The sequence below is a fragment of the Lethenteron reissneri genome, chromosome 64 (assembly GCF_015708825.2).
Source record: "Lethenteron reissneri isolate LAM-NWPU_2019-01 chromosome 64, ASM1570882v1, whole genome shotgun sequence".
In the NCBI taxonomy this organism is placed as follows: domain Eukaryota; kingdom Metazoa; phylum Chordata; class Hyperoartia; order Petromyzontiformes; family Petromyzontidae; genus Lethenteron; species Lethenteron reissneri.
In genome coordinates this window covers 8917236-8944970 of record NC_083842.1, presented here as the reverse complement: position 1 = coordinate 8944970, position 27735 = coordinate 8917236, and the positions used below count along the sequence as shown (strand labels likewise).

Here is a 27735-nt window from a genome sequence, read left to right as displayed (position 1 = left end):
ATGTTATGCCCAACGTCGCCTGTGTACCATGACGATGCCTGCTGTATATTTGGAGTTTGCGTGTCTTTCTCTCATCATCATCACGGTGGCCAGGAGATGTTAATTACCTCGCCTGGTCTACAGGAGGTCGCTGGTTCTATCCCAGACCCTGACGATGCCTGATGTATATTTGGAGTTTGCGTGTCTCTCTCATCATCATCACGTGGGCTAGGAGACGTTAACTACCTCGCCTGGTCTACAGGAGGGTGTGAAATCTATCCCGACCCTGACGATGCGTGCTGTATATTTGGAGTTTGCGTGTCTCTCTCATCATCATCACGTGGGCTAGGAGATGTTAACTACCTCGCCTGGTATACAGGAGGTCGCTGGTTCTATCCCAGACCCTGACGATGCCTGCTGTATATTTGGAGTTTGCGGTGTCTCTCTCGCTCTCTCATCATCACGGTGGCCAGGAGATGTTAACTACCTCGCCTGGTCTACAGGAGGGTGTGAAATCTATCCCGACCCTGGCGATGCCTGCTGTATATTTGGAGTTTGCGTGTCTCTCTCATCATCATCACGTGGGCTATGATATGTTAACTACCTCGCTTGGTATACAGGACGTCTTGGGTTCGATCCCGACCCTGACGATGCCTGCTGTATATTTGTAGTTTGCGGTGTCTCTCTCGCTCTCTCATCCTCATCACGGTGGCCAGGTGATGTTAACTACATCGCCTGGTATACAGGAGGTCGCTGCTTCTATCCCAGACCCTGGCGATGCCTGCTGTATATTTGTAGTCTGCGTGTGTCTCTCTCATCATCATCACGTGGGCTAGGAGATGTTAACTACCTCGCCTGGTGTACAGGAGGGTGTGAAATCTATCCCGACCTTGACGATGCCTGCTGTATATTTGAAGTATGCGTGTGTCTCTCTCTCATCATCATCATCATCACGGGGGCTAGGAGATGTTAGCGTGTAAATATAGACAGCACGTTCTACTTAATTACATAGCCTTTTTAATAAATTTTTCTCCGACAACATCAGAATGCAGCGCCACATTAAATACGCACTACAATGACAATAGTTTAAAGCGATTTGAAGCATGTTTTATATTTTGGGGGGGGGGGGCAAAGCTTTGTGACGTCATCTTTGAAAAGGGGGGGGGGGGAGGGGTCTGACTTTTTTGTGACGCCGTATAACGATGACGACGGGGGGGGAGGGGGTTCAAAAATATTTTTAAATCGCGTGACGTCATTTACGGGACGTTCCCAGGGAACAAAGAGGGCTGTGGCGGACCCGAACAGCCGACGACGCGAATCTCGACCGCGGCGAAACGGCCGCCAACTTCGGCAAGCCGCGCGGCGACTCCTCCGAATCGGCACGCGCGAGACCTGCCGCTTGCTGCCCCTTCAGCCACTTCCTCTTATCCACACGTGTTTTTTTTTGTTCTATTTCTCGCTCTGCTCTTCCTTTTGTCGCCCTCTCTCTTTCTCTCTCTCTGTCTCGCTCGCTCCCCCTCCATTCTTCCCTTACTACTCTCCGACAATCGACAACGACGCCGCAAACGAGGCAGCGGACGTCGAACGAACGCAACATCAAGGTGCGTGTGTGATAACCCACAGACACGAAACCCCCGCCTACACGAGATTGAGATTTCCCGCAACACGGCCAACGCACAGTGATGATTCGAGCCGATCCTCCCCCGGGTTGACTCGGCCTCAAACGATTAGCTGGTGCGATGTGTAAAAAATAATAAATAAATAAAGCTGGAGAGACAAAGGCGGCCGGGTGTGGTGCTGGCTACCCACACCCCCCCCCCCCCTTCGTGTGTTGGCCTTCATAGGTTGCTATTCGCTAACAGAACTTGCTGCAACAGTCTTGTTCAGTCGATGTATTTTATTGCATTTTAAAGACGGCATGAAGGGGCCCAATGAGTTCATTGTCGCCGAGATTTACGACCCTGACCGCCTAGCTGTTTAATTGGGATTAGTTTTGTTGTCCTTTGGCTACGTACAGTGCGAAAGAATATAGGTTTTTTTGGGTCAGATCGCGTTATTTATAAATGTGTCGTAACCCTCCACCACCCGACACGGCCAAACAGTAAAAAATTAACCCGTAAAAACAAAGTTTTTCACTATAAATCCTTTATATGCGTGGCATCGGTTTTATTTTATTATTCATTTCTGTTTTTCTTGAGTTAGAGTTTCATTTTTATCACATTGGTATTTTAAATTAAATATGAAAAATTTTTTTCCTAAAAAGTGGAAAATTTAGGAAAAAATTTTCACGAAAATAAATTGTCACGCACAACGAGTATGTGTGCAAAATGTCAGCTCGATTGGATCACGGGAAGTGGGTTAAAAAACGACCGAAATATTTGCACGGTCGTAAGCACGCAAGCAAGCAAGCAAGTGAACTTAATATAAAGGATTTAATGAATTTTTTTTTCCTATAAAGTGGAAAATTTTGGAAATATTTTTTCACGAAAATAAATTGTCACGCACAACGAGTCTGTGTGCAAATGTCAGCTCGATTGGATCACGGGAAGTGGGTTAAAAAACGACCGAAAGATTTGCACGGTCGTAAGCGCGCAAGCAAGCAAGTGAACTTAATATAAAGGATTTAAAAAGTGTTGCGTTGACAAAATAGTTCACTACTTTAGTCCACCAGTGTGTTGAAGAGAGAATCAACAGCATTTCAAATTTTTATTTGAAAATCTTATTTTAAAATTGTATTTAAAAATGTTATTTTAAATTTATTGAAACAATTTATTTTTACATTTATTTTTAGATTGTATTTTAAAATTGTATTTTAAATGTATTTAAAACATTTATTTTAAAATTTATTTTAACATTTTATTTTAAAATGTATTTAAAATTTATTTTAAAATTTTATTTTAAAATGCTGTTCATGCTCTCTTCAACACACCGGTGGGCTAAAGAAGTGAATTATTTTGTCCTTTTGTAATGCGGGCGTAAACGGCCCTCCGGAGGTGACGTCAGGAGGGGAGGAGTTAGGTCACGTGGGGGGGTGAGGGGTTAGGCTATAGAAGGAGGGGAACCGGAAGAGGATGAGGAGTGACGGGGAACCAGGAACAGAGAGAGGCCACGAAGGGCGAAGCGGAGGGTGGCGAGATCGCCACGAACACGGGGGAGCGAGGATCGGCACCGTTGGCCAGCGGTGACCGACCCGAAGCAGCGAGGAGGCTGCAGTCAGCAGCGGGGCTGCACAGAGAGTCAGCAGCGGGGCTGCATACAGAGTCAGCAGCGGGGCTGCATACAGAGTCAGCAGCGGGTCTGCATACGGTAGCAGCCAGAGGGTCTGCATATAGGGGTAGCAGCGGGAGTCTGCATAGGGGTAGCAGCGAGTCTGCAGGGAGAGAACAGAGGTTACGGTAGATGAAGCAGAGAGTCTGCGGGAAGAGAAGGGAAGCTATAATAGCAGTCAACAGCCGGGGGCTACAAATACAGAGTTATAACAGAGTGCCGTGTGGGAGAAGACAAGAACCCAATAAAGGACACGAAGACAGAAAGAAGTGTCTGAGTCCTTTTATTACACTGGAGTCAGAAGTGAAACGGCATGGCGAAACAATTGAGGAAAAAGAATATTCCATCTCCGGCGTCGGCTTCATCGTCGGACGACGACGATCTTCCTCCTGCGGTCGGCTTCGCTTCGGCGCAGGGAGAGATCCGTGAGGGCCCGGGTGTCGAGGAGGTTGCCGCTTCGCCCGACCCATCTGCGTTAAAGGACGAGGATTTAAGATGGACTCGGATGGCGGAGCAACTGGCAACTCTCAAAAATGTCATCACTGAGTTGTGTGACCTTGTCACGCCAAGGGCGGCGTTGGATGGCGATGGTGGTGATCGGCAGGAGCCCGGATTGTCTTCGATGGCGCCGCCATCGGCCACGCGGCGTGAAGACGCCATCTTGGGCGTGGCGCACCACGGAAGGCGGGAAGCCGCCATTTTGGGGCCGCCGCGAGGACCGTCCGCCATCTTGGCGACACCGCGTTGCGACGCCTTGCTGAACTTACCGCCGGAAGAGTCGGTAACGGACGGAAGCAAGCCAAGGAGTCGCAGTCGTCACCTTACAACCGTCAAAGAATTCTCCATCGGGGGCGATTGGAGTGCGTTCGCCTGTAGATTTTTGGCGGCGGTACGTACGGCAAGGTGGACGGACGCTGAGGCACTGGAGGTGCTCCCGACTCTTCTTGATGATGAGTCTGTTCGTTTTTTTCGCTCTATAAAAGCTGCGAAGAAGAAAACTCTGCGAGGGGTGTTCGATGAAATGGCGGACGCGTACGAGCCACCGGATGACGCCCATCGCCGATTCGTGCAGCGGCAACGCGCACCTGAGGAGTCACCTGTAGCGTACAGGGGCGCCGTGTTGGAACTCGCTATGGCCGCTTACCCGGAGACGGAGCCTGACCTGCTGGAACCACTCATCTTGGGGAAGATGTTGGAGTTGTCCCGAGATCTTGGCATTCCTATGCCGGCGTGCGGTCACGAAAAGCTCACGTCCCGGGCCGCGGCAAAGTGTTTGGACGCCCAGTTCAATCTCCGCCGCTGGAAACAGGTGACGGCGTGGACGGGCGGTCCTGTCGTCGATGGGGGGGCCGTAGGGTGGGACCCTACAAAGGCCGTGTACGTGCCGGATGCGACCGGCCAGAAGGAGTTGTCGGCTGCCTCTGCTCCGTGGCCGGCCCGGAGCGGGCCGGGGCCGCGGGCTCCGCCGCCGATGCGGCCGCGTCGGGACGGGGTGCCTGCTGCGCGCCGCCCCGACGTCGACTGCTTCCGCTGCGGCCGTCGGGGCCACTATGCCAGGGACTGCTGGGCCCGGGTTCCGGGGCCGCCCCAGCAGGAGGCCTCGACAGCGGACGCCCCAAAGAAAGACCCTCCGGCACAGGCAAGTCGGTGCGCACCAGACACCCGGCAAGGCCCGACACCTCACTCATCGCCGTTGGTATGCGACGCGGATGTTCTAAAATACGGGAGGCCAGTATCTGCGCCTTGTCGTTCGATAACGCAGTGGCGTAAGCTGGCTCGGCGGGTTGTCGCGGCCGCTACCGGGTCGTCCACTGTCCCGGGGTCGATTCAAGGGGTGGACGTACGTATTTTGGTGGATTCCGGGGCGTCCGCGACCATTATTTCGGATGTGATATTCCATCTTTTGAACATCCCACCGGGGGCCGTGAGGCCGGCTTACGCTTCCTGCATCGCTGCGAACGGGGGTAGTATGGGCATCGTGGGACAGGTGGACGCTAACATTTCTATCGGGGGTGTCTCGGCCTCGGGCGTTGTGTTAATTTCAAGGTCCCTGGCGGTTCCTTGCCTGTTGGGTACGGATTTTTTGGCTAAGATGCCCATTCTAATTAGAATCAATGAAAATTGCATTGAACTACCAGGGGGCCGGAAATTGGCGTTCTTACAGTCCGCCTGGGGGCGACCGGCTCCGGTTGCCCAGGTGCAGGCGTTATCGGAAGTTTCGGTTGATATTCCACCTGGCTCGCAGATGCTCATTCCCTTACGATACCGGAAGCCGGTTCCGGGTCGGCAGGGTGCGTTTGGGATTTTGCTGTCGCCGTCCGCCGCTGTTACGGGCGGACTGGCACTGGTGGGGGCGCAAACTATTGTCCGTCCAGATCAGCGCCCGTTTTTGCAGGTGTTAAATGCGAGTACTGAAAGTGTGTGTGTGCCGGCTGGTACCGTTGTGGCACACGCCACTACGGCGTTTACGGCTCAGAGTGACCTGCCGGACGGGGGGCTGGTGGGTGGTGTTTCACACGATGGAGGGGTGGATGATCGTTGGATCGCCGAATTATGTGGGGAAAATTCGGCCCTTTCCGCCGAGCAGCGTTGTGCAATTCATAAATTATTATCGAGCTATTCCGATGTGTTTAGCTCGGACGATTTGGACTTGGGACGCACCTCGCTGCTCTCTCATCATATCGACACGGGGGACGCTGCCCCTATCCGCTTGAACTCGCGTCGGATGAGTCCGGCTGAGCGTGAGCATGTTCGAGGGGCAGTGGAAGACATGTTGAAAGCGGATATTATATCTCCGTCTAATAGCCCGTGGGGCGCGCCTGTTGTGTTGGTTAAAAAAAAGGATGGTAAATTGCGATTTTGTGTGGATTTTCGGAAGTTGAATAAAGTGTCGGTGGCAGATGCGTATCCCCTGCCGCGTATGGACGATTCTCTCGACGCCTTGTCAGGGGCTAAGTTTTTTTCAACGCTTGATCTCTCTTCGGGCTTCTGGCAGCTCCCCCTTGACGAGCCTTCGCGGGAAAAAACAGCTTTCCGTACGCCGCAGGGGTTATTCCAATTTAATTGTCTGCCGATGGGGTTGAATGCAGCCCCTGCCACTTTTCAGAGATTGATGGAGTTGGTATTGACGGGGTTGCAGTGGGAGACATGTCTCATTTATTTAGATGATATTATTGTCTTCAGCCGCACATTTGATGAGCATTTACTGCGGTTGGAGGCTGTATTTGCCAGAATGCGTTCTGCTAATTTGAAATTCAAGCCTAAGAAATGTCATCTACTGCAACGCTCCGTTCGGTACTTGGGACATATTGTTAGTGCGGACGGGGTGGCCACGGATCCAGAGAAAACTGCGTGTGTCCGGGATTGGGTAACCCCGGCCACGGTGGGTGATGTGCGCCGGTTTTTGGGGTTCGCCTCATATTATCGGAGGTTCGTTCCGAATTTCGCTACTATCGCCAGGCCTTTGCATCTCCTTACTGGGAAGGGGCATAAATTTGTGTGGGGACCACCGGAGGAGGCGGCGTTTCGGAGCCTGCGCGATTTACTGGCTACTGCACCGACGTTGGATTATCCGGATTTTGAACATCCCTTCATTCTGGATACTGATGCGAGTGACACTGGTATTGGGGCGGTGTTGTCCCAGTCAAAAGGTGGTGTTGAGCGTGTGGTGGCGTATGGGAGTCGAGTTTTGTCTCCCGCGGAAACCCGTTACTGCGTCACTCGCAGAGAACTTTTGGCTATCGTGTTTTTTCTCCGCCAATTTTGACCGTATCTGTACGGTCGGTCGTTTATTGTCCGCACGGACCATGCGGCCTTGCAATACGCTCTTAAGATGGACCAGCCATCCGGACAATTGGCGAGATGGCTGTACACGTTGCAAGAGTTTTCCTTCCAAATTCACCATCGGAAGGGTGTGCGTCACGCTAACGCGGACGCACTGTCCAGGTTGCCGCAACAATCCCCTTGTGCGTGTGCGTCGGGGACGCATAGGTGTGGACCGACTCAGCTCCCCCCTCAGCCTGTCGCGCTGGCGGTGGATGTTCTCGAAACTCCGCTTACACCGGGACCGGTTGACGGGGGACCGGCGGACGGGATTTTGCGTCTTCCGAGGTCTGTGTGGATTCGGGAGCAAATGTTGGACGATTCTTTGGTGTCGTTACGAAAACGAACGGAGAAGGCGGGTAAGGAACTCGGTGCGGGTGGTATTTCGGAAACTGCTCTCCGAGACGGGTTACTGATGTGGAGGGAAGGGATACAGGAACACTGGCGTCTCGTTGTGCCTGCGTCATTGCGGTACGAGTTGATTAGATCGTTGCACTGTGACACACTTTTACATCTGGGGGTGCAGAAAACCCTATTGACGCTGCAACGAGACTATTATTGGCACGGCATGACGACGGATGTCGTCGGTCACGTTCGCGCGTGTCCCGATTGTGCCCGCCGTAAACCGCCTAAACATCCATATGTTCCGCCGATACAATCGATTCAAGTATCTCGGGTTAATGAGCTGGTGGCGTTAGATATCTTGGGACCCTTTCCGCCATCTGCTAAGGGAAATAAGTATTTACTGGTGGGGGTGGAGTACCTCTCTCGCTGGCCGATGGCCTGGCCTTTGCCTGACCAGTCAGCGGCGTCTATCACTGACGCCTTTCTATTTGGGTATGTAATGGACAAGGGGGCGCCGGAGAGGCTCCTTACAGATCAAGGGCGTAACTTTTCGTCCAAATTGTTGGGGGAGGTGTGTGCGGCTCTTGGAACTAAAAAGATACGGACGTCCCCCTACCACCCGCAAACGGATGGTATGGTGGAACGGTTGAATCGGACTCTGTCCGCCATGCTGTGCCATACAGTCGGGGAAAATCAATCTGATTGGGATTTGCATATCCCTGGGGTGCTTTCGGCGTATCGCATGACGCCGCACGCGGCTACTGGATACTCGCCGTTCTTCCTTATGTACGGCCGTGAGAATGTGCCGCCGATTAATGAGCAGTTGGGAACCGGTGCGAGGGGACCTGTTAAGCCTCTTCCTAAGTATATTCAGGACAACGTTCGCCGTGTCACTGAGGCGAGGGAAAGAGCCCGCATGGCTACAGCCAAAGCTCAGTCCAGGAATGAGCGGTGTGCCCGACGTTCGAAGGGGGAGTGCCCCTGGAAGAAGGGGGACCTGGCCTGGCTTCATTGCCCACAGGTGCGGCCAGGTACCTCTCCTAAATTACACAAACCGTGGCAAGGTCCGGTCCGCCTCATTGAGGTTCCCAACCCACAGTCGGCGCGTGTTCAGGTTGGTTCGCGGCGCTGGTTCGTGCATACATCCCGGTTGAAGCCATACATTGCCCCGCGGCCGGATGCGTCATCTCCCGAAGTTGCCTTGCCGGGGTCTGTTGCTGCCGACTCGCCCTTGCCTGTGTCTGCTGACCTTGCGAGAGCGCCTGTCGTACCCTTCACAGACAAGCCGGCCGTGACAGCGCAGGGAGGAGGACGTTCCGCTCGTGGGATGCCGACCGGAGCCGCAGAACCCACGGGACCTGCAGCTCTTCCTATCCCTCCGCGGACGCGAGTACGGGATGTCTCTGGACGCGACCGGAACAGTGGCGGGCCTCCAATGGCGACGGACGAACTTGTTCCCGTCGCCCCTAAAACCCTTCCACGTTCCCGCTCGGCGGGTGGGCTGCCGACCGTTCGGGACAGCCCGGCTACCCGTACTCGCTCGAAATCCCTCACGTTTCGTTAAAATTGTATTGTGTTGTGTTCTGGTTATATTGTTGTTGCATGCTTCGTGTCTTTTTACGTGTTGGCCCTTTACACCCGCATTTCTTGTCAGGTTGCAATTCAGCCGAGGTCGGCTGGATTTTCTTTATGGGGGAGGGTGATGTAATGCGGGCGTAAACGGCCCTCCGGAGGTGACGTCAGGAGGGGAGGAGTTAGGTCACGTGGGGCGGTGAGGGGTTAGGCTATAGAAGGAGGGGAACCGGAAGAGGATGAGGAGTGACGGGGAACCAGGAACAGAGAGAGGCCACGAAGGGCGAAGCGGAGGGTGGCGAGATCGCCACGAACACGGGGGAGCGAGGATCGGCACCGTTGGCCAGCGGTGACCGACCCGAAGCAGCGAGGAGGCTGCAGTCAGCAGCGGGGCTGCACAGAGAGTCAGCAGCGGGGCTGCATACAGAGTCAGCAGCGGGGCTGCATACAGAGTCAGCAGCGGGTTTGCATACGGTAGCAGCCAGAGGGTCTGCATATAGGGGTAGCAGCGGGAGTCTGCATAGGGGTAGGAGCGAGTCTGCAGGGAGAGAACAGAGGTTACGGTAGATGAAGCAGAGAGTCTGCGGGAAGAGAAGGGAAGCTATAATAGCAGTCAACAGCCGGGGGCTACAAATACAGAGTTATAACAGAGTGCCGTGTGGGAGAAGACAAGAACCCAATAAAGGACACGAAGACAGAAAGAAGTGTCTGAGTCCTTTTATTACACTTTGAAAAACGTGACACATTTTTTTACTGTTTGGCCGTGTCGGGTGGTGGAGGGTTACAACACATTTATAAATAACGCGATCTCACCCAAAAACCTTTGTTATGAATAATATTGGTGGCGAAAGCCTACGTGTTAAAATGCGAAAAGTTCAACATTACACCTATACGATGCCTGCTGCTGTATAATTGGAGTCTGCGGTGCTCCTGGTCCCCGGTTTAGAATCAACGTCACGCGTTTTACGAGTATTATTTGACTCGCAATGAATGTCCACGGCTGCTATAAATATCCCACACGATAAGCCACTGTGTTGGGCTATCATTGGTGGCCAGGTCGCTTCTGAAACACATTCCTGCGGAGGGAGCTGGTAGGAACGTTGGGTTGCTCGGTCAATGGCCAGGGTCAACGGCGGCGTGGTGTGTTCCGAAAATATGCCCGACTGTGAGAGCGGGCACAAGCCGGCGTGAGTAGGTTAAACGTTGAGTTTTATAAGGGCACCACGGGGTGACCAGCCCCTCCCCACCCAGCCCCACCCAGCCCCTCCCCACCCAGCCCCTCCCCACCCAGCCCCACCCTCCCCACCCAGCCCCACCCCTCCCACCCCCCTCCCAGCCCCACCCTCCCTACCCTCCCCACCCAGCCCCTCCCCACCCAGCCCCTCCCCACCCAGCCCCTCCCCTCCTCACCCAGCCCCTCCCTGCACGATGGACACAATCATCCCCTGTGGGCTGGTGTAACCAGGAGGTTCCTACCAGTAAAAGTTCCGAAAATTACCACCACCCTCATCACGTAAAATGAAGCTCTTAAAATTTTTTTTTTAAATGTTGCCGTCCAGTTTCCCGTAGGAATCGTGAAAAGGCAATGGCGTGCGCGGTGGCAACCGGCCCAACCCCAGCCATCGCCTCCATCACCCTGGACCCCACTAGGGATTTCCCGGCGTGGCTGGAGGCGCAGGGCGTGAACGAGGAGGTGGTCCGGGCCATGGACTCGGAGCTGGGCATCCGGGACTACGAGGTCCTACGCGCCTGCGTCGGGGATGGCCTCGTGCGTGACGAGCTGCTGGCCGCGGCGCGCGACCGCCTGCCCTTCGGCTTCTACGCCGTGCTGCGGCGGTTCGTGGCGGAGCTGGACTGCCTGGACGAGTCGGGGGCACCAACGCGGCTGCTGCAGGCCGAGGCTGGTGGTGGCGTTTGTGGTGCTAGCGGAAATGGCGGTGGTGGCAGTAGTGGTCATCGTGGTGTTAACGATGAACTGAAGGACATATTCGCAAAGATGGTTAACGGGTTGAGTCGCGAACTGTCGCTCACGATGCAGAGGCTGCACCAGGTGGATGGTGGCGCCGCTGGTGATGATGCTGGTGATGATGCTGGTGGTGATGCTGGTGCCGAGGCAGGAGGCGATGTCGGTGGTGGTGTTGGACGTGGTGGAGATGGTGGACGTTCAAGTGGATTATTGGGGGAGGCTGGGTCTTCACAGAGTTCGCCAACGCGGGACAGCGAGCACGCGTACCGCACGGCCGTGAGTGACATGCCTGGTGAGAACTTGTTGGCGGTCTCGTTCCACGGTTGAGTTAAGTTCGTTGGTCCACTTTCCTTTGCAAGGTAGAGTTAAGGTTGGCCAATTTTCTTTCGTTTGGCTGATGTAGATGCCGAGCAACAACTATAATTTCACATTCAGGTAGTCAAGTCAGATAACTGCGCCAGGAGTAGCAGAATGTATTACTGTGATGTCCCCCTTGTGTTTGTGGTTGGCCAATGATAGGCTGCTGCTGCTGCACTGGTAGATGTGTGTTTGATAATTGTTTTTTTTACCCTTTTATCTGGCAACGAAACTGACACCTTTTTTTTACAAGGAGTCATGTTTGCATTGACCACAATACCTGCGGTCGGAATGCAAACAAAAAACATAACTCTGATAATGTATGCACTGTCCTTGAAATTGATTGGTTCACACCCGAGACAGCTTTCTTTAGAGCCTAGTCTAGATTAAAGGGTAAAAAAACAATTATCATATTTTGTTACTGGCAAATGAGTTTCCAATGGTGTAAATGCTTACCCCGAGCTCTCATACTCTGATGGTGCGTTGTCTTTGAGTTGTGCGCCTTTTGGCATCATCTGGTCCAACACCACGTGAGACTAGGCTCTAAAGAAAGCTGTCTCGGGTGTGGACCAATCAATTTCAAGGACAGTGCATACATTATCAGAGTTGTGTTTTTTTGTTTGCATTCCGACCGCAGGTATTGTGGTCAATGCAAACATGACTCCTTGTAAAAAAGGTGTCAGTTTTGTTGCCAGATAAAAGGGTAAAAAAAACAATTATCATACTTTGTTACTGGCAAATGAGGTTCCAATGGTGAGATGTGTGTTTCTTTTTTGTTTCAATATTATTCCAGTTGCACTATCTGGGTAATGGTGTGAGATGATTGAATCCATTGGGATATATTTTGGGGCCGTTCTTCAGTCTGTTTGGCACATTTTTAATAACTTAGCACTGCTGAGATCCCTTCAAGTGACCATTTATTTGACACTCTATGGTCGGGTACTTTCCCACCATACCCTGCAAGAGAGAGAATGTTCATCGCACGATTTTTCAGAGCTGTAAGTTAGCCAAATTAAATGTAAATTCCCACATTTTAACTTTACGGAAAATTATGTCTTCTGTATTTATGTGTGCGTTTGTGTCACGACAGATACATCCATTATAATGCAAGATGAACACTCAATCAAGCTGGAACATGTAGATGTACAAGGTAAGATAACTGCCGCTAGACAAGGTAAGATAACTGCAGCTAATACAAGTCCATGAGATGGCATTGTTTTGGGCTTCAGTCGTAGTCTGCCAGCATTGCTGTGGCCAGAGCATTTGACTTGCTGCCAGGAGTTTGCGAGTTCATATCCTCATTGTAGTCAATTCATCCTGATTGTAATTATGCCTGTGGGGTCGATAAAATGGATGCCGCGAAGAGATGCGCTTCACTGTTTGAGCGTGAAGAGATTTTTTGTAATCGGGCCGATGTTACTGGACCATGATGACAGTTGGTGCATATGAGATAATATCACCCCAATCGTTTTTGCCTCCCAAATTCAATCTCGTATTATCTACGATGGGAGTGGAGAACCAATGGCCCATCTGAACATTCTGACCTCCTACTTGATTTCACCACGATCGCATGAGGCCTACCACTTTTACATGGCCTACAAAATTATATTCATCCATCATTGAGAAGATCTGCACACAGTCCCGTCGAAGAGCTACTCCAGCAGGGAAGGCTCCATTGGCTGCATCATGTCGCCCGCTTGCCCAGCCACCACATGCCCAAACAACTTTTTTTTTGGCCGGTTAAAGTGGGCTAAATGGGCGCGGCACAGGCTAGAAAAGAGATGCACTAATAAGTTGCAAAAGAATATGGAGCTGAGTGGCCTTGCTGATGTCTGGTACCAGCGGTGTCAAGATCGGCCTCTGTGGAGGGCACAGGAGTGACGCTTATAACAATGAGCGGAGCACCGGACAGCTCACATGGAGCAAGTTGGCACAGTGGGGAGCACAGGAGATGCATCTGCCAGTCATCTCAGTCAGTCAACCCATGACACCTGGATCTGTCCTGTGACCTGCCAGCAAACCTTCGACACTTCACGTGGCCTTAAAGTGCACATAGCCCGGCACAAGCGCCCTGGTGATGTACTTGTCTGGATGTTGTGTACTTGTCTGGATTTGGTGGTGGTGGTGATAGTGGCCACGCCATCTTCTCGAGCGCTGTTCCTACTTGCCCAAAAGTCGATGTAATTTGAGGGGTCTCTGTGCGTCTGCTTGTGTCTGGAGTCGTGATACAGCGGTCTCCACACACACCACTACAATGCCGGTGGCCTGGGTTCAATTCCCGACAATGTGCATCAGTGGTGTGTGGTATTTAAATGTATTATGGGCCTTCCTTGGTCATTTCAAACTTATACGAGTACCTGGTGCAGTGTTTGCCCATCACTACTGGGGAGGTAAAGGTGGCCTGGAATAGTGTTAACCACACTATTCGATTATGCTCTTTAATTACCTTAATAGGAGCTTTCTAATAGCACTTACTCCTACAATTTCTAAGGCTGAAGAGGTAAACCTTGTATTTATGTGTGTGTTTGTGTCTACTGCAGATACACTCATTCCAATGGGAGATGAACACTCAATGAAGCTGGAACCTGTAGATGCCCAACAAGGTAAGATAACGGCAGCTAACAATTGAGTCCATGCAGTGGCATTGTTTCGGGCTAAAGTCGTAGTCTACTTCATTTCACCACGATCACACGAGGCCTACCAATTTGACATGGCCTCCAAATGATATTTACCCTTAAAACTTTAGTGACTGCAGGAATTCATAGTCTTTGGTTCTTAAAGTCACTACTACCATCACTTACATTCACATCTGCCCCGCCGATGCTGCTACACCTGAGCTACGCAAATGTTAAACCTTTACCTGGCAGCCCTTTAATTGGTGGAAACCCACCACCAATGCCGCCATTGCCCATCACTTACATTAACATTAGCTGCCCCGCCCATGCTGCTGACACTTGGGCTACGCCCATTTTAAACCTTTATAAACAGTTTGCCTTTAGAGGCTAAACCCCCTTTTCCTGATGACGACCGCTTATGTTGCGGTCGAAACGTCGTGGTTTTTTAAATTCACTATATTACTATTTTTCTACCTACGTGACTTTACCGAAAGAACCGAAGAATAAGATTATCATATTTACCCATTATTGCAAATATCTTGGCCGCACTAATCGGGTACTAGAGGGGAATATTTTTGAGCTGGCAACAGCAACACTTGTTTTATTTTATTTTCGCACACTCGCTCACGTCTGTCACAGCAAAGGTCTCTTCATACTCTGTTATACTGGTAGGAACCTCCTGGTTACACCAGCCCACAGGGGATTATTGTGTCCGTCGTGCAGGGAAGGGCTGGGTGGGGAGAGAGGGGCTGGGTGGGGAGGGGAGGGTGGGGAGGGGCTGGGTGGGGAGGGTGGGGAGGGGCTGGGTGGGGAGGGTGGGGAGGGGCTGGGTGGAGAGGGGGAGGGTGGGGCTGGGTGGGGGCTGGGTGGGCGGTGGGGCTGGGTGGGGAGGGGCTGGTCACCCCGTGGTGCCCTTATAAAACTCAACGTTTAACCTACTCACGCCGGCTTGTGCCCGCCCTCACAGTCGGGCATATTTGCGGAATACACCACGCCGCCGTTGACCCTGGCCATTGACCGCGCAACCCAACGTTCCGACCAGCTCCCTCCGCAGGAATGTGTTGTCTCGTCTTGTAATTGAACGGTAACACATTTGTTAATGTGTGGCCAACCATTACATATCTGAAAGTCCTATTCGGCCCTCTGCAAGAAATGTGTTCTTCACCCTGGTCTATCACACAAATTGTCAATAATCGTAAATATTTGATTGACAATCGTAATTAATTGATTCTCACGTGACATTTTGGTGCATGTATCTTGAACAAGAATCGACGTGTAAATGAAATGCATCATGCCGACGCACCACTACCCATCCCCTTTCTTATTCCCCCCCCCCCCCCCATCTTTCTCCACAGGTCCCTCCAACTGTTTGCCCGTCTCCCGGTCGGGGGGGCTTGGCGGCCTCGCGCAATTTAGCTCCCTGGAGGCCGTGGACTACCCCGATGTCTTCACCATCACTGCCACCGCCTCGTCCGACCACAGCAGTCTCAGGAAGCGGAAAACGAAGATGGTGGTGGGTAGCGCCAATGACCTTAATGGCGAGGCAACAGTCAGCGACGCACAAGGCAGTGGCACTGGTGGTGTCACTACCGCCCGACGCTGTGCGAAAGCCCGTCCTCACAAGTGCCCGCTGTGCCTGCGGAATTTCACATCGGTCCACTTGCTAATGGAGCACCTGCTGTCGCAGCACCATTGGCAGCGGCAAAAGCAGCAGGGGCAAAAGCGGCAGGGGCTTCAGCGGCACCACTGCACAGTGTGCGGACGCACATTCCAGTCGCTGTTGGTAGCCACGCAGCACATGATGAAGCACCAGTGCGGCGAGAAGCTTTACCGCTGCTGCGCTTGCGGGCGTGGCTATCGGCAGATGGCAGGGCTGCGCTACCACAGCGGGCGCTGCCCTGGGCTGGCGAAAACATGATTGACGTATTGGCTGGGGTAGTGGGTGTTGGGGTAGATGGGGATTGGTCGACGAGAGAGGAATGTTGGAGGGAAGAGAGGAAAGGAAGAGCAGAGATTTGTGGGAGAGGAGAGGAGGGTTTTCTGTGTAGTGGGTTCCACGGAGACACACACTTTATTCTAAAAGGCACCACGTTTGTTATACCGGCCCCAACAGGGCTACTACTCTCACGTTTCAACGGGTTAACTCGACCCTAACCGGGTCACTACGTAACCGGGTCAGGATGGCAACTTCTTCCTGACCCACGGAGCCTGAAAGTACAATCTAAGAGCGAAGAGACGTCAACTCCTAGAGACAGCCACAAACGCTTTGCCCCCATCCCTCTTATCGATCTCTCCCGAAGGAACCGGAGCCAGCGTCACGTGTCCCTAAAGCCCCCTTTTAGGGCCCGCTTGTTACCCCGTGCCGTTCACGTGCCGGTGCCAGAGAGAGGTACGAGTCAGATGCAGTTACCTGCTCGTGAACCTAGATGGCGTACACGCCATAGAGACTCTATTTACATCTCTACATCTGGATAGGGGGAGGGAGGAGGAAAGATGTGGAGAGAGGGGATGGAGTTTTGTAGAGAGGACCGGGGGCTATGGTGTGAGATCGGAGGGAGCTGTGCATGTGTGTACGCCTTTGTGTGTGTGCTTATTTAGAGAGCGACGACCCGAGTTCGATTCCCACTGACGGCCAACATCGGTGACAAATATCTGACGCGTTCCTGGGCCTCCCCTAGATCGACTCGGCCTTAAGTGCTGTTTAAAGTGTGTAACTATCACCAATGGGGAGAGAAACGCAGCCAGGCATTGTGCTAGTCGTATCACCTTCTCGTGTGCCATGTTGACCTTCATAGGTGCTTGCCAATAGCGCTTGCCCCAACAGCCTGCGTAGGTTATACGGGGATCTCGGAAGTCGCTCACTACAATGTATTTGGTCACAGGCACTTGCGTGGCAATGAACGCCTAACGTGCCGAGTGATGATGTCCTGTAGGGTGGAGGGGGGGAGGTCGTGAGGTCAGCGCGCAAGAACCTGGCACAACCTGGCTCAACGCTGTGGGGATGTGGGTGACGTCATCGCCCACGCACGAGCATTTGTCCATGCACAAGAAATCCAGCCAGGCAGCCGTGCATCCAGCCAGCAACACTTTTTTGTTCGAATATCATTTGATAAAGAATACAATTCACCAAGTCTGAAACTTAGACTGAAATGAAAATGCAATGAAAGATATGTTCCTGACCAAACCTTTCTTTGTTTTTTTTAAGTTAGAGTTTAGAAGTTTAAAAATCATTGCAGTCTATGCCTGAAGATATCCTGGTTGACAATTTGATAATTAAATGGAGGGCAAGGGTGTTGAGGAACACCACATGGGTCCTGGGTGTTCTCACACCTGAGCTTCCTGTGACTTACATAAAAAGCCATTATGATCATTTTGCTTCATCACTTCTTTTGCCAATTTTCTGGCTTCGAGAAATAAAAATATTGATTGTCACGTGGCGAATATTTTTCTCTGTACATGAAGCCGATGGGAAAGTGCTGCCCCCTGATGTGGATTAGAGGTCACTTGAAGAGATTTTTGGAGTAAATACAGGCCGTTCCCGCTTTTACGACAATGCATTCCTGGAAACCCGTTGTAAATCGGATCCTATTTTGATTTAATTAATTTCTTTACTTTTCGTGTTTAGCACAAATTACAAGTCCAGTAAAATATTGGATTGCGAGTAACTTGGTCTGCGAGTGTTTTGCAAGACGAGCAATTTTTTAAAATAAATATTAATTTGATAAACGAGCGAGGTCTTGCAATACGAGCAGTACGTGCATACGCTTTGTCTGCCGAGCGTCACGTGATCACAACTGATGTACAAGTGCTTTGGATTACAAACACGTTTCCGGAACGAATTATGCTCGCAAAGGTTTTACTGTACAGTAGTTAAACAATGGGACACCTTAGCTCTGCACAATTGTAAAGCCAGTAGTATGCGTACTATGGTTTAACTGAAGTCTGCTTTCAACTGTTTCAAGTTTCATTTATTTGGTATAGCTCTGTGAGCCATGCGGCTCTTAAGTCGGGTGCAACCGCAACAAACAAAATATGAATAGAACATCTTAAAGCGACGACGTGTAACAGAAACATCCTGGAATAAACCAGCAAATATTCCCCAAAAAAACGTGTTAAAACGCTGTGTGCAAAAGTCCCAATGTGGTGCAAGTCAACAACAAAAACCATGAGACAATTTAGATTAACCACATCTTTTCGAATCACCAAAATAAAGCTATGAAAACAATGTAGCAACAGTAATCATAGGAAGTGTGATTCAAATTTAACAATAAACGATATACATAACATGTACGACAAAACTTGCAGCCGTAGCTGGCAGCTGCCCCAGGTTCACATACACACTGCTACTTTCCAGTCGATTAGCACAGGTGGTTACGTACGGCGCAAAAGAAGTTCAAAATCCCTACGTGATAAAAAAAAATACCGGTTACTATTTTATTCAGACAATGCCTAATCTATTGTATGGGATGTTGGCTACCAACAACAAGGCAACTCCTATGACTAATTGGGAATGGGACGCAAGCGTAGGATTGATCACCCTGTCGCTGGCCGCCTTTGGGGAGGGTGTATAGTATTAAAGGCCGAAACACCCTAGGAACCAAAGGGTCACTACTGACGATGCGCTCCCCAAATTTCACCAGGCTCACTGTTCATGAACTCTTGGAAGTGCTTGCACAAAGGATAGTAACATCTCATCCTGTGTTCTTTGGAATCTCCTTCAAAGTAGTCTGATCGAACGCAGTAATTCCAGTGGTCCTGCCATTTGTCGAGGCATCTCTGGTACTCTTATCTCAGGATGGCTTTCAGGTCCCCGAGTTGCGTTTTGGATGATGGTTGGCACGTCCTAAAATATATTTCCTTTTAGGGTGCGTTTCAATGTAGGGGACAGGAAAAAGTAACGTAGAATGGAAATAATAAAATAATAAAAATATAACGTAATAAAAGTATGTTTTATTATTTGTATTTATTTTCATTATTTCTATTCTACGTGACTTTACCGAAAGAACCAAGAAGATGAATCCCTGCAGTCACGAAGGAGGGTCCTGCCAAGTTTTCGCAGTCGGAGGCGATGATTGCTGTGTAGATCCTAGTTGAGTAATTTGCGGTTATTTTTTCAAATTTGAACCCTGACATGGCCATTATGAACCTCTATTAGCCACATCCACCCCTTTAAGAAAGAGCTGTGGCCAGCTGCATACAACTAGTGAATTAATGGCAATGTCCAATTCACTAGTTTACATTGCAAATTATGGAAAAATAAGTGTATTTTTATAATGTCTGCATGGTGTACAGTCTGGAAAGTACCCACATGGCAAATTTGCAGTTTGATGCATGTCGGGAAGTATGCTTAACATTTTGAACATACACACATATTCACAACTTTGCTTTTTATATATATGGAGATAAATGAAACTGAAAAAATAAACTCTATTATGAGCTTAACGAATGTGTTTTTGTTGTTGTTGTAAACTGCACGCCATTGACACTGCCCCCCCCCACTTCTCCGGACAAGCCCCGCCCACCCTACACAAGCCACGCCCACCATAGACAAGCCACGCCCACCATAGACAAGCCACGCCCACCCTAGACAAGCCACGCCCACCCTAGACAAGCCCCGCCCACCCTTGACAAGCCCCGCCCACCCTAGACAAGCCCCGCCCACTTAGTGCTAACATGTATTTGCACTATGTGGGCGGAGCCTGCGCTGACCACGCCCACCCTAGACAGGCCCCGCCCACCTAGTACAAATAGATGTATTTGCACTGTGTGGGCGGGGCCTGCGCTGACCACGCCCACCCTAGGCAAGCCACGCCCACCTAGTGCAAATAGATGTATTTGCACTAGGTGGGCGGAGCCTGCGCTGACCACGCCCATCCCGCACAGGCTCCGCCCACCCCCAGCCGGCCCCGCCCCTTGCCGTCTCGCCCAATCGCCCGCATCGTTGCTGCCACCGACGTCTCCTGCCGCTCCTTCTTCCGCCGTCGCGATGGTGACATTTTTGGGGGGCTCTGGGGGTATTGAGGGGGGCCACAGGGGACCCATGGGGCTCTCCGGAGTGCCGGGTGTTTGTTGGGTTGGCGGGCGGTGGCGTGGGGTGAGGCTTTCGCTGGACCGGCCCTGTTGGGGTAGAGGTAGACGCAACGTTAAGGGGAGGGCTATGGGCTGATGGGGTTAAGGGTCTCGTGATCGTGGTGGTGGTGGTGATGATGATGATGGTTGGTGATGGTGGTGATGGTGATTGTGGTGATGACTAAAAAACTGTGATTGCCGAGACATCCCCTCGCGTCTGGGAGTGACGATTTTGATGATGGTGGTGATGGAAGAAATGATAGTGGAAGTGATGTTTATGATGCTGATGATGATGTTGGTGGTGATGTTAACGTTGGTGACTGATGACATTCTTGATGATGATGATGGTGGTGATGATGATCGAAGTGATGGTGGTTGGTGTTGATGGAAGTACTGATGGTGTTTACGGTGACGGCGATGATGTTAACGATGGTTACTGGTGATGTGTGTTGGGTCACGAGTTGAGCCATGTGACCAGTGTGTGGGGAGCGGTGGCGCAGTGGTTAGCGCACTGCGCTAAGAAGCCGGCCACCCGAGTTCAATTGCTGCTCATGGTTAACACCAGTGGAGGATTTATGTGAACCTGTGAGCTCTGGAGAATTGCACACACCGGTGTGAGCACCAAGGTGGCTAGGAGATGTTAACTCCCTCGCCTGGTACACATGAGGTCATGGGTTCCATCCCGACCCTGACGCCTGCTGCTGTATATTTGGAATTTGTGGCGTCTCTCTCCCCGTGGTCGCGTGGGTTTTTCCCTCCATTTAGAATGTGTTTGGTTGCTAAACTTGCTATACATTTCCACGTGATGAGCCACTTCGTTGAGCCATTATTCGTGGCCAGGTCGCTTATTAAAACGAGCTATATATGTATAGCTCAGTGGGCCTAACCTGGTAAAATATATATATTTTTTAATTGACGAGCATTGCCCTCGATAATTGGTTTTTTACCCTTCTATCTGGCAACAAAACTGACACCTTTTTTTACAAGGAGTCATGTTTGCATAGATCACAATACCTGCAGTCATAATGCAAAAAAAAAACATAACTCTGATAATGTATGCACTGTCCTTGAAATTGATTGGTCCACACCCGAGACAGCTTTCCTTAGAGCCTAGTCTCACATGGTGTTGGACCAGATGACGCCAAAAGGCGCACAACTCAAAGTTTGCATTACGACTGCAGTTATTGTGGTCTATGCAAACATGACTCCTTGTAAAAAAAAGTGTCAGTTTTGTTGCCAGATAGAAGGGTAAAAAAACAATTATATTTTTTACTGGCAAATGAGGTTCCAATGGAGCATTACCCTCGTTCTATCTTTTGACATGAGTGAGCGACGAGTGTGTGGCACATTACGAGTTGAAATTACCATTATCACTTGACGTCTTCTTGAGTATTGCGCTGACCCCGCTAGAGATACCGGATGGATAACTCATCTCTTGATGTGACAATGAAAGCGTCATTGGGAATAAAACTTGGGGGGGGGGGGGTGAAGGGAGAAAGACTGAAATGAAAATGACGCTGTCGACGTTCACAGTTGGTGTTGGTGCTCGGAGATCTCCACATCCCACACCGCAGCTCGGCTCTGCCGGCCAAGTTCAAGAAGCTGCTGGTCCCGGCAAAATCCAGCACATCCTGTGCACGGGGAACCTGTGCAGCAAGGAGTCGCTCGACTACCTGAAGACTCTCGCCGCTGATGTGCACGTGGTGCGGGGAGACCTCGACCAGGTGACAGACGGGCTGGCAGACATGGAAACACACTGGGGATGTGAGACACGAGAGACTGTGTCCCACAATTCACACGTGTGAATTAAGAGTTTGGTGCTTGAGGGCACAAGTACCAGAGGCGTAGCTAGGGGGGGGGGGGGCAGGAGGGTACATATGTCCCCGGGCGCCAAGGTAAAGGGGCGCCAAAATGAGGCTTACAACGTTACATTATAACTTATTGCGGCGGGCGCGGCAGCCTGAAACTACCGCACAAATCTACGCCTCAACCTAAAACTTCAATGGGACAAGATCGTCTCAGCTATCTTGCTCTTCTTAGCGTTGAAAGAGAAACATTGGAAAAAAATGATTTTGATTACGTGATTGACCAGTTTGCGACAGTGAAATCAAGAAAAATGTATCTTTTGTAGACTATGTCAACCAGTCTACGACAGTGACTGAGTGAGCCATGTAATATAATTTCTATAAATTTGCTTCTTTAAATACAATGTTTCATTAAAATTTAATTGTTATTCCTTATTCGATGTAATAGGAAAATGTGATTAAACGGGGGGGGGGCGCCAATTTTATAGTTTGTCCCCAGGCGCAAAATATCCTAGCTACGCCTCTGACAAGTACACAGAATGGGGTGAATGAGAACATGGGAGGGACACAAAGACCAGAGTAGCTGAGGATATTGGGGCACAGGTATACAGGGGCACGGTGACATTGGGGCACAGACACACTGGTACACAGAGGCACAGAGATAAGAGCATTGAGGACACGGACACAGGAAGACATTGGTCGTATCCTTACATGTCTCTCTTATGCCTTATCTTCCCGTTTGTGCCTATATCTGTCCCTGTTTGTCTTTGTGTGTTTCCCTGTGTATATTTACTTGTGTCCTGGTGCATGTCTCATTGTCTGTGCATGTCTCCCTGTGTCACCTTGCTTCCTTCTGTTTCCACATATCCTTCGTGTAACTCTGTGGATCTCTTGTGTCCCTGTGTTTCTCCACGTGTCTGTGCATACCCCCATGTGGCCCCCGCTTGTCCATGCATCTAAATTCATGTCGAAAGACAATAAATTACGTGACTTTACCGAAAGAGCCAAAGAGTAATTCCTGCAGTCACGAAAAAACTCCAAATCAAGTTTTTAATTCATCTTGGTTCTTTCGGTAAAGTCACGTAGAAGGGAAATAACAAAATAATAAAAATAAAACATAATAATTCTCACGACGTTTCGGCCACAACGCAAGCAGCCGTCCTCAGGTGAAGAACAGGTCTGTCGGAAAGACAGCGTCTGAATGAACACCACCAAGCTTGGAAGCGTATATTTAAGCTGGGTTGGAGAGGGAAGAGCGCCTTGACAAAATAATTTGTGGCCGAAACGTCGTGAGAATTATTTTATTATGTTTTATTTTTATTATTTTATTATTTCCCTTCTACGTGACTTTACCGAAAGAACCAAGAAGATGAATCCCTGCAGTCACAAAAGCTTTAAATCGAAGTTTTTATTTCATGTCCCCGTGTATCTGCTTAATGTCCACATTTCTTTGTGTGTGTCCCCGTGCGTTTTCTCGTGTAGGTGGGGTCGTGGCCAGAGCAGAAGGTGGTGACGGTTGGGCAGTTCCGCATCGGCCTCTCTCACGGACACCAGCTTGTGCCATGGGGAGATGCAGCAGCACTGGCCCTGCTACAGGTGCCTGCACATACACACAGACAAAGATTCCCTATGTAGCCGTAACGGACTGTTGGGACAAGTGCTGTTAACGAGCACCTATGAAGGCAGGCATGGCACACGAGGGGGTGGGTGACCAGCACGATGTCGCACCAGGGACTCATTTGAGGCTCAGTCGAGCTAGGGGAGGCCTGGGACCGGTTCAGATAATCGTCACTGGTATTGGCCGTGAGCAGGAATCTAACTCGGGTTGCTGGGTTTGTAGTGCAGCGTGGTAACCGTTGCACACGCACCCTCAAAGGCATACATGTAAGTGCATACTAACATACACTTGCACGTACATGCATGTACACAGATGTATACATGCATGTACACAGATGTATAGACATACACGTGGGGAGCAATAGCATCGTGGTTAGTGTGACCTTCGAATCCCGCTCATGGCCAATACCAGGGATGATTACACTGGTCAACACTTTTTCTGGCATGAGGTATTCCAACGGTTTTAATGTAATTTTGGGGTCCTGATTCCAAATCTGGCATCAGTTTTTGTCTATCACATCAGGTTTTTGAGATATCAAATATTGCATTTTCAATAAAAACTGCAGAAGAAAAATTGTAAATAAATGTGGATATCTACATAAAATTATATTATAAACACACTATCCTAAAAATACAGCACCATATTTTAACACTAAAGCAGTCACTGACTCACAACTTGCAATCATAAGTGACAGAGTTAATTTCGGGTAAAATCAATGAAAATGGGGTATGCCGATAGCATAAAAAAGAGATGTGATAGAGCAAATCAGATCAGATTTGGAATCAGCACCCTGAAATTAGTCTAAAACAGCTGCAAAAGTCCAGGCTAGAAATTGTTTTTTTTTGTTGACCAGTGTAATAGCCCCGTCAAGCCACTGAAGTGGCTCCACTTAAGAGTGAGTTTCGATAATTGGTTTTTTACCCTTTTATCTGGCAACAAAACTGACACCTTTTTTACGAGGAGTCATGTTTGCATAGACCACAATACCTGCAGTCATAATGCAAACAAAAAACATAACTCTGATAATGTATGCACTGACCTTGAAGTTGATTGGTCCACACCCGAGACAGCTTTACTTAGAGCCTAGTCTCACATGGGTTGGACCAGATGACGCCAAAAGGCGTCAATTTTGTTGCCAGATAAAAGTCCAGGCCAGAAAAAAATACTTTTTTGTTGTTGACCTCTACAAGATCGACTTAGCCTCAAATGAGGCTGAGTCGATCCTACTGGGTATGGTGCTGGTAACCCCCCCACCTCCTTGTGTGCAGTGCCAGCCTTCATAGGTGCTCACTAACGGCACTTGTCCCAAAAGTCCTTCGAGGCTATACAGGGGGTCTTTGTCTCTCTGTATGGGTCTGCGTGTGTTTTCCTGTGTATTTGTGTGTCTGTGTGTGGCCACGTGTGTATGTGTGTCTCTGTGCCTGTGCGTGGCTTGGCAACAGAGGGAGCTGGCTGCTGACATCATCATCACGGGACACACGCACCGTTTCGAGGCGTTTGAGAGCGAGGGGAGGTTCTACATCAACCCCGGCTCGGCCACGGGAGCGTACAGCCCGCTGGACAGGTGTGCCATAATTGGGGGCACACGGTGGGCGACATGGGGAGAGAAATGGAGGAATGCGAGACACAAGTGACGGGAGACATGGGGGTCGGACGTGGAGAAACATGGAGAAACATGGAGAGACATGGGGACACATGGGGAAACATGAGATTTGGGTGATGGGGTACATATTGGGAGACATGGGAGAAACATGGAGAAAAGGGGAGACATGGGTGATGGTGGACATACATGTATGTATGTTGAACTTCTTTCGTACCGTACGTAGCCAACCAGGCTAATACATGGGGACAAGAGACGGGCCATGGAGTTATATTAGGAGATATGGAGGAGATGCAGGATACCCTGGTAGGGGCTGCCAAATCTAGGCCGAGCCTATTACAAAGTGTCCATGGGAACGCGCTATTCGCGTTTCCCCTGGTGAAGTGCATCTGGCAGTAGCGTATATCGCCCCGGATTTCCACGTGTCTTTGTTTGTCCTTGCTGCTAACGCACGGGCTTGTCTGTGTGCATCTCGCTCTCTGTCCCCAGTAATGTGTGATTTTTAACGATCGCGCGTTTATCTCCACGTCTCCGCAGTAATGTGGTGCCATCGTTCGTGCTCATGGACATTCAGGCGTCCACCGTGGTCACGTATGTTTATCAGCTGTTGGGAGATGACGTCAAAGTGGAGAGAATCGAGTACAAGAAGGCATGACGTGGCCTCTCCACTCCCAGCACTACCACCTCCTGCACCATCACCACTGCTACTAATTCACTGCTACTAACTCACTGCTACTCATTGACCACAACGCAAATACTACTACTCGTACTAACACAGCATTGCTGCTACTACTAACACAGCACTACTACCACCACCAGAACCAACGCAACACAAACACGACTAATAGATACAATTAGACAACACAATGATAATTTAGTGTGATAAAATAAGACATGACCCAAGAACAACCAGTACAACTGCACATGGAATACATCCACTACGACTCGCATCATACAACGAGTACTACTACGACTGCCACTCATTTAATACTTGGACATACGTGAGAGCCATGAATACTATTACTACGTACGTGATACGAGTAGTTCTATCAATATTAACAGCAGGACGAGAAGCAGCATCACCAACACTACTGGCATCTGCGTCTTTACCACCGTTATTTGCATCGCCAGCACCATCACCTAAATCACCACTACCTTCAACTATATCACGCCATTACAAATACCACCACTACCACAAACATCGTCACCAACGCCACCACCAAACCGCTACGCAATCGTAAACATCACCACCTCCCACAAACGCGACCATCGCAAATACATCACCTCAGCAGGCAGCTGCAACATCTGCACAGATGGATTTTGGCGAGTGATGCATCTGTGAAATGTCGCCTTTACACATTCCGACGTGAAAATTTAAATTAAAGTGCCACATTTCATCTACACGCCAACTCTTGTTTCAGTGTGTTTTTCTTAATGCCCCCTAAGTGGGGTGAATTTAAACCGTGGACATGGTCTCTCTCACAGGGGGTTCATAATGGCCATGTAAGTACGCTGAGTCAGAACCTAGTTAGATCCCCTAGGTTCAATCCCTGGGGCAGGCTGTGGGTTGGCATAGTAGTGTGGTTGGTATGGGTTCTGGTGCAAGGAATGAAATGAAATTCAACTTTTAAAACTTTTTTTATTTTACGAGGTAAGGTCCACTGAGATGTATAGCTCATTTTCACAAGCCACCTGGCCACAAATGATGGCTCAACGCAGTGGCTTGTGAGGAAATTCATAGCAGCCTGATACTCTTAAACGCACGTTTATAAATGTGGAGGGATAATCTGACGACCCGGAGAAAAATCCACGCAACCACGGGGAGAGGGAGACACCACAAACTCCAAATATACAGAAGGTCATCGTCAGGGCCGAGATCGAACCCACGACCTCCTGCATACCAGGCGGACTTCCTTCGCACCGTACGTAGCCAACCGTGCTAATCGACTGGAAAACATTCCTGCGGAGGGAGCTGGTAGGAACGTTGGGTTGCTCGGTCAATGGCCAGGGTCAACGGCGGCGTGGTGTATTCCGCAAATATTGTCGACTGAGGGCGGGCACAAGCTGGCGTGAGTAGGTTAAACGTTGAGTTTTATAAGGGCACCACGGGGTGACCAGCCCCTCCCCACCCAGCCCCACCCCTCCCCTCCCCACCCAGCCCCACCCCCCACCCAGCCCCACCCCTCCCACCCCCCACCCAGCCCCATCCCCACCCAGCCCCTCCCCACCCAGCCCCACCCCTCCCACCCCCCACCCTCCCCACCCAGCCCCTCCCCTCCCACCCTCCCCACCCAGCCCCTCCCCACCCAGCCCCACCCCTCCCACCCCCCACCCAGCCCCACCCCTCCCTCCCCCCACCCAGCCCGACCCTCCCCACCCAGCCCCACCCCTCCCACCCCACCCAGCCCCTCCCCACCCAGCCCCTCCCTGCACGACGGACGGACACAACAATCCCCTGTGGGGCTGGTGGAACCACACAGTGGGTTCCTACCAGTAATACGCGTCCCGTTGTTCAACGCCTGCAACACGTCACCGACATGAGCGGTTCGACCACACGCGAACGACGTCATCGCCTCTCGGGTTACAGCAAGTGACGTCATCGCCTCTCGGTTACAACAAGTGACGTCATCGCCTCGGGTTTCAACAAGTGACGTCACCGCCTCGGCTTACAACAAGTGACGTCACCGCCTCGGCTTACAACAAGTGACGTCACCGCTTCG

At 50.6% G+C, this 27735-nt stretch overlaps 2 protein-coding genes across 2 annotated transcripts; both read left to right on the top strand.

Moving 5' to 3' along the window:
* The first annotated feature begins 1351 nt into the window (after positions 1–1351).
* LOC133359266 (zinc finger protein 768-like) lies at positions 1352–19365 on the top strand. Its single transcript, XM_061577746.1, has 5 exons — positions 1352–1580; positions 10545–11243; positions 12399–12458; positions 13849–13911; positions 15279–19365. Exons 2-5 carry the CDS (start codon positions 10571–10573, stop codon positions 15839–15841), a joined length of 1359 nt encoding a protein of 452 aa, XP_061433730.1. The 5' UTR covers positions 1352–1580; positions 10545–10570; the 3' UTR covers positions 15842–19365.
* Positions 19366–19963: 598 nt separating this feature from the next.
* Positions 19964–26424, top strand: VPS29 (VPS29 retromer complex component). The gene is given in 6 exon segments (XM_061577383.1): positions 19964–19978; positions 21526–21598; positions 21601–21716; positions 23280–23393; positions 24858–24979; positions 25553–26424. Coding segments are annotated over 6 exon segments (558 nt in total). The 3' UTR covers positions 25671–26424.
* The last annotated feature ends 1311 nt before the right edge of the window (positions 26425–27735 follow it).